Source organism: Daktulosphaira vitifoliae, unplaced genomic scaffold (assembly GCF_025091365.1).
Source record: "Daktulosphaira vitifoliae isolate Bord-2020 unplaced genomic scaffold, ASM2509136v1 Scaffold_4, whole genome shotgun sequence".
Lineage (NCBI taxonomy): Eukaryota > Metazoa > Arthropoda > Insecta > Hemiptera > Phylloxeridae > Daktulosphaira > Daktulosphaira vitifoliae.
In genome coordinates, this window is record NW_026099575.1 from 35,801,520 (window position 1) to 35,808,944 (window position 7,425).

The following is a 7,425-nucleotide window of genomic DNA, read 5'->3' on the forward strand; positions in this document are numbered from 1 at the left end:
AGAGTGTTAATAAAAGTAAATTAACTGATAAAATATGAAGTGGACTATAATATTGCTATAGGAAAATTTTTTATTAATACATCGTACATCACATAGACTCTATCCTAATATCAAAGTCACTACGGATAATAAAATATTTAATTATCAAACAATTAATGCATATTTTATTTGAAATAAAAATATTAAAATTACTATTATTTATAAATAAAGTCACTTCAAATACCTTACAAATTCTTGAAAATAACGCAACGTGTCAACAAATAATTTATATATTCCATTCTTATTTAAATTTATGGTATACTCTAACATTAAAAATTGATGTTAAAAATAAATATTGACGTCATAAAATTATTTTTTTTGTAATAAGTAGAAGGTGATTTTTAATCATTTTTTTAAATAGATTTCAATCGTCTTATATATAAAAATTAATTTTTAATAAATACAAAATTACAATTGCAATAAAATATATTACTTTTTATTATAAAGTTATACAAATAAAGAAAATGTGTAAAAGAGTTTTTATTATTTTTATAATTTTAATTCAATTGACACTAATTCAAAATTCGAGACATTTAAAATGTAGTCCGATAAGAAGAGAATATTTTAAATATTTGACTCAAGTAGTAAGTTACATTTGTCATCAAATAGGATGGCACTCAATAAATAACGATTTATTGATTCAGGACTCAGGCAATGTTATAAGCGTAGAAGAGTTAATGGCGTTAAAAATTGATGAGAAAAATTTTTTGCGTATTTTTAGTTACATTGTGAGTGTATTTAACTTTAAATATATAGAAATACTGCAGACTTTCGTTGAACACATTAATATAATAGTAGAAGAATGTGTAAAGTATTTAACAGCCAAATTATTTTACAATTTTATTAATTGCACATCATTACTTGAAATTGGAATGACGAAATCTACTGTGATGTTCAATAGCATATACCAAGTAATGTGGTTTCTGAGTTATTTAGATGTTAAACGTATTTTTGTAAAAATTCCACGTAACCCATATACTGTAGTTGATGAAGTTTATTTAGTTAAGCAATTTATAGATTCCATTCAGATAAAAGATCAGACTTGTCTTGTAAGCAACCAAGATGAAAATAATCAATCCAAAATCAACGTAGCGCTACTAGTAATTTCTAAAACAAAAGAACTTATTAATAATGTGACTGAAAGAGCAATTTCTGTTTTAAATGATATTAGTACAGTATTTATTATACCTCAGCGACCTGATTTAAAGTATAAATACAAAGAGGAATATTTATCCCAAAAATGCAATGAAAATGATTTCTTTTTTTTCGTATTAAAAGGTCTAAATTTATTTTATACAAACACAAAGGAAAATTATTACGATAATTTCAACTTCGACATATTACTGAACCCTAATGCACATAAGTAAGAGAAATATATCATTTACTATCATAATAATTTGCAATGAAGTTACTTGGCAGTGGCATAACTAAAAGGGATATTTAGTTACCTTAACCTCCTCTCGTAAATAATACCAAATCATTAATTTTAGTTAGGTTTAAATTAATTTTTTTAAATAAATTTAACTCTCCTATGTTATTAACATATAACATATCATGTATTATTATAAATATTAATAATTTAACTAAATCCAGTATGATTATTCACAATTGTAATATTATTTAATATAACTTGATATTTATTAAACACTTTTAGCTTCGATGCAAAGCGGAGAAGGTATTAATTTTACTATGATGTGTTTGTTTTTTTTTTTTTTATGTCTGTTGCCACTTTTTCTCAGCTCTCACTGGACCGATTTCTTTCAAAAATACGTCAAAAGATCACAAATCGTATCTAGTTGAAGACATTACCCTTAAAAATTGAAAAAAATTCCCTCGTTCCCCGAAAATGGGGGAAATATCCAAAAAAATTACAAATTTAAAAATTGCTAATTTTCGAAATTTTTTCACTTTTTTTTCTTAAAACTTCCATAACTTTTTGAAAAATTAACAAATCAACATAGTTTTTTTTATACTAAAACCTTAGATATTTACCTTTCATTTGATATCATTTTATGAAAATTTATCACTTAACCTGCTCATTAGGGGGGATTTAAAATAGCAACTTTTTTACAAAAATTAACTTTTTCAACTTAATTTTTGAAAATGTTCCGGAAATACTGCGTCCTTTAAACATATATCAAATTAAAGCTTATTTTATGTACTATAAAATTTAAAAAAAAATTTGTCCCGACGATCTATCTTCTATTTGCAAATGGCTACCATATTAAAAAATATGCTATTTTAACAAATTTTTTTTTTTTAATTTAACACTACAGATTTGCATCGAAGCGTTTTTTATGATAGTGATTTTAATCACTGTCAGATATTATCTATACTGGACCCAACTATGCCACGACCTCACTGTGCTGGGTTTTTTATACATTTTTACGGAAAAATCATTATTTAACAAAAAATTGGAGGTAGATTTCTTGATCAATCTCTCTGAATTTAAAATCAGAATATACATTTATAAGATGTCATTAATAAATTTCTATTTATTTTTTAATGTAGTATGCAACATCTGATACATCCACAAGAATATTCTTTAACACAATTTACTGAAATAACAACTTTAAAAATACTTGTCGAAAATGGAGAATGGAAAACTGTCGCTCACATATCAATTATTCATCAGGGTCAAGTTATAAGTGCAAATCGCATAGTAAGAGATCCAGTTAGTGTACATGGCTTTAATCTCAAAAAACAATACATAATACAATTATTGAATTGTAAGTTCTTTGAAATGTTTTCGAATTATTTTTCGTATTTAACTCCAATTGTAAAGTTTTGTCATAATGAAAATATAAAATTGACTGAATTTTCTGATTCAAATATATTAACATACATGAACTGTATAAAAACCTTATTTGAAACAAGTAAAAGCACAGAATATTTTTTCAATAAAATATTTTTGGTAGTCACAAATTTAAAAGATGCATCAATTTGGGAAGTTAATAGTGCTTATATCTCTTTATCATTCATAGAGAAGTTATTATATCTTATTATAAAAACGTTTAATGATAATAATTTGTATGAAGAATTATTTAAAAATAGATTACAAATATTTCACTTGACTAGTGTAGATCTTTATCTAAAAAATATGTTAAAACAAAGATCAATTTTAAATAGGCAATTATATGATAAAATGAGAGGTCAAAAACGCTGTCAATTTATTGGGAAATCTAGTCCATTTATTGGTAATCCAGAAAAAACTGTCGAGGAAAATGATTATTTTAAGAAAATTGATACAATAGCCGATTATCAAAATGCGTGTATGGAATTATCCACATTTTGTAAAAACTTCATTGACATTGACTTTAAAGATATGGGATGGGACAAAATCTTTTGAAAACGAATTATGCTATTTATTAATTTCTTAAAATGTAGTAGTTATTGTCATTTAATTGCAATTGTATTATTTTAAAAATCTAATTGTTTTGTATGGTTTATACAGTTAACAGGATTATAAACTAATTCTTTGATATTTTATGTATTAAATGTTAAATTTGACCTACACTAAAATTTCAATATATTTTAATGAATACATTGTATTTATATTTTTAATAGTATTTATTTTATATATAAATACTCGTTTATTACTAATTAGTAGTAATATTAAAAAGGAGGTGATGGAAAAAATGTAATGTACTTTATGATGAAAAAAAAAAAATTTCATACTTTCTTTTGTCCTCACAGTGCGGTAACTAATTATATTTTTGTGTGAAAATTCTCGATTTTATATTTTACATTTTATCTTAAAAATGCTATAGCTTATTAAAAAGTGTATGGATCAACATAATTTCTTTATGAGAAATAATATTTATATCTCTTTTTTATTGGACATACTTTATCTTAATTGGGATATTAATAAGAAAATAACAGATCATGTAGCTTTTGGAATAATCCACCAATTTTTTAAAATTTAACACCATTTAAAGATTTGCATCGAAGCGTTATTTTTGATAGTGTTTTTAATTATTGTCAGATATTGTATCTAATTCAATTTATAACTCTCAAAAATTTAACATTTTTTCCTCGTTCCCCGTACATGGGGGAAATTTCTAAAAAAATTATGATTTTATAAATCAGTAGTTTTTGACATTTTTTTTTCTTAAAACTGCCGTAACTTATTTAAAAATAAATAAATTAACATAATTTTGTTTTTATAGGTACATTGATATTTATCTATTATTTGGTATATTTTTTGTGAAAACCTGACCTACCCACAGATGAGGTTTAAAAATGACAACTTATGATCATTTTCCTGAAATAATAATAATTTATATCCTAAAAAAATTTAAACTTCATTTTGTCTTTATGATGAAATTGGCTGCGTATCTAAAAGATGCTATTTTTGTGTTGAAATTTTCAATTTTATATTTTATATTAAGGACCAATTTCCAATGTACTGCTACCTATAGCAATACAAAAGTATTCATTGAAGATTATTTAATTTGTTAAAAAAAAAAGCCATTCAGTGAGTTTAATTTAAATAGGAGTACTAAAATATTTAAAATGTATAAAATATGCTTTAATAACTGCTAAATAAAATTTGGAAATTTTATTATAGATTATATTCAATGGAGCTAAATTTCTAACTTTTGTTTTTACGCTATTTAAATATCTATGTATGTATTTGTTACAATTCCTCAAGCCTAATTATTAGTATAATTTATTTTTCGCTTTGTAGATACAGCAAATATAAAGAATTATAGCAATATAACACAACGAAAATCATTTTTTAGTAGCCCTTTAATTTGATCAATATAAAAACATTTCATCATGACTATAATTTTATGGGCGATATAAAAAAATTATATATCACCCATTTAATTTTTTGAAGAGATCCTCAATAATACTAAGTTACGACGTTAATTTAGTAATAAATCCTCAAAGAAGAATAGAAAGTTTTACAATTGTAATACTTAAAGTATATTACATATAAGAAAAACTTTTTATGCGAGTATATCCTGATAAAAATTTTGATTCATTATAAAAAACTATCTAAACACAAAGAAACCTAATAGATGGATAAAAGATGATATAATTTATTCTTAGTAAGTGATTTAATATATAATTATTGAATAACACAATTTTTATATTAAAATGCTTATGACATACAATTAAGTTTAATTAAAAAAATTTGTTATTTTTTTCCTAATCGCAAAATGAACTATTTGATTAAGAAATGGCGTACTATGTAATGTAAAATAAACCACGTCGCAATTTTTTTATGCGTGTTCAATTTTTATTAACAGTGTGTTTATTTCATATATAATAAATATACCCACCTTGAAAAATAATATTTTATCGATTCTATTTTCATAAATATAAATATCTTAATATTATATATATATATAGTTTATAAAATAAAAAATGCTCCAATTAGGAAAATTAAGGCTAATGATAGAGAAACATGGAAGTTGCTGCAAAACAATTATTAGATTAAATACTGTAGAAGAAGAAGGGAAGAAATTTTAAATTTACTTACATTTTCACATGTTAATTGAGAATGGGGTAACACTAGTCATTCCAGAAGTGACTATTTTTTCCCCATTAATTTTTATCGGTATTTCCTTTTTTGGCAAGTATTAAGAAAATATTTTTAGTCGATAAACCAATGTATAATTTGGTAGATAATTAAAAAAAAGAATAATTCTGATGTTTTGTTCTATAAGTACACATATAAATTAGAAATGTATAATAATTTGCTTACCTTAAATTCAATTTCTTGAAAATTTTTTTTTAGATAAATAAACTATTTTCACACATAGAAACTATTTTGTTGATTATATTGTTCGAATAAGAATAAGGATTTCTTATCAATGTTAATCTATAAGTAATGTCAACATAATTTTAGACGCATGGGTTCTAATAAAGAATACCCCTAATGTTTAACCTTCTGACCAAAGTTCCTCTAGTCTTCCCTTACTTTCAAAAGTTAAATGGGTCAATTTTTTTTACTACTAACTGGGTATAATTGTCTAACTCTTTTTTGAGTTTTTTAATTTTAGTTATAGTTTTTTTTACTTAAAACTGCAGAAACTTTTTCAAAAATGATCATATCAATATAATTTTTTATATAATTATAATTATACCGAAATCATACGTTTTTCTTTAACTTTTATGTCCGTTTTCACTACGAAGACAAGTCTAGAGGTCAAATTTTTTTTTTCAAATTAAAGTATATTACATAAGCTTTAATTTAAGATATATATAAAAGTGTCAGTTTTTCCGGAACATTTTCAAAAGTTAAGTTGAAAAAGTTCTACTTTCTATACGCATTTTAAAAGGTTTGCACCCTTCTGTATAAAGGGAAAAGGTCCGATTTAAAAAAAGAGTATGTCGGATGAAAGAAGTATATATAAAGTATTTATTGTTAAAGAATAGAATTGATTCATGCATTTTTTAAAAAGTTGTAGCATCATAATGTTAAAAAATGTAAAATATAATATTAAGAATTCTTTAACAAAAATAGCATATTTTTGCATTCAGTAGTCATTTTTACCATGAAGACAAGTCCACAGGTCAATTTTTTTTCAAATTAAAGTATATTACATAAACTTTAATTTAAGGTATATGTAAAAGCGTCAGTCTTTCCGGACCATTTTCAAAAGTTAAGTTGAAAAAGTTAAATAGAAATCATAGTAATCATTTCTAAGTAATTTTTGGTATTTAAAAAGATTCTACAATTGAAATATTAAGAACTTAATTAATTTTAATGATTTACTTTAACTAAACGTACCAATCAAAACAAAGTTGTTAAAAAGATTTACTCAATTGAGCGTATTATAAAATTTGATTATATTTGAAAAAATCAATTGTTAATTCAGGAGTAAAAACAATCATTTTTTTTAGAAATGATTTATATAGCAACATGTTACAAAAAAATTTGTAATGTTATAGTCTAGTAGTAGCACACACAAATAGAGTAAAAAAATTATTAAATTACAAAGTAAAATGATTTAATTTTGTAGTTGAAACCTATCATATCAAACTTAATTCATCAATTAATACTTTCAAAACATTAGAAATGAATGATTTTAATTGTCTGAATAAGAAATTTCTTCTCGCAAGGGGTGACTACAGTAATTGGATCCTTGATCTTCATTGAAGTTATTGAATCTAAATGAGATTAAAATCAAAGGAGTTAAAAATTTATTCGAACTTAAAAAGCATCAAGAAAAAAATGCAAAAAAATTCCTTAAAGTTTTGAACCCCCTTGTATAAAGGGATATGATCCGATTTACAAAAAAAGCGTGTCAGATGAAAGGGGTATATAAAAATTTATTATAAAAAACCCAGCACAGGGGGGTCGCGGCACAGTGGTGACGTGGCATAGTTGGATCAAGTATAATGATATCTGACAGTGATTAAAATCACTAT

General features: G+C 23.8%; 1 protein-coding gene across 3 annotated transcripts in view; it reads left to right on the forward strand.

Annotated features, from left to right (window-relative positions):
* Positions 1–403: 403 nt before the first annotated feature.
* LOC126904812 (uncharacterized) overlaps positions 404–7,425 on the forward strand; it is a 28,084-nt gene continuing 21,062 nt past the window's right edge. Inside the window, exons 1-2 of one of the 3 annotated variants that reach the window (XM_050684080.1) lie at positions 405–1,402; positions 2,551–3,550. In XM_050684080.1, coding sequence (XP_050540037.1) covers positions 504–1,402; positions 2,551–3,388 — 1,737 coding nt within the window. In that variant the 5' untranslated portion in view covers positions 405–503 and the 3' untranslated portion in view covers positions 3,389–3,550. Of the gene's footprint in view, positions 1,403–2,550; positions 3,551–7,425 lie in introns of those variants that run through there. The other 2 variants (XM_050684081.1, XM_050684082.1) reach the window with 2 other exon arrangements.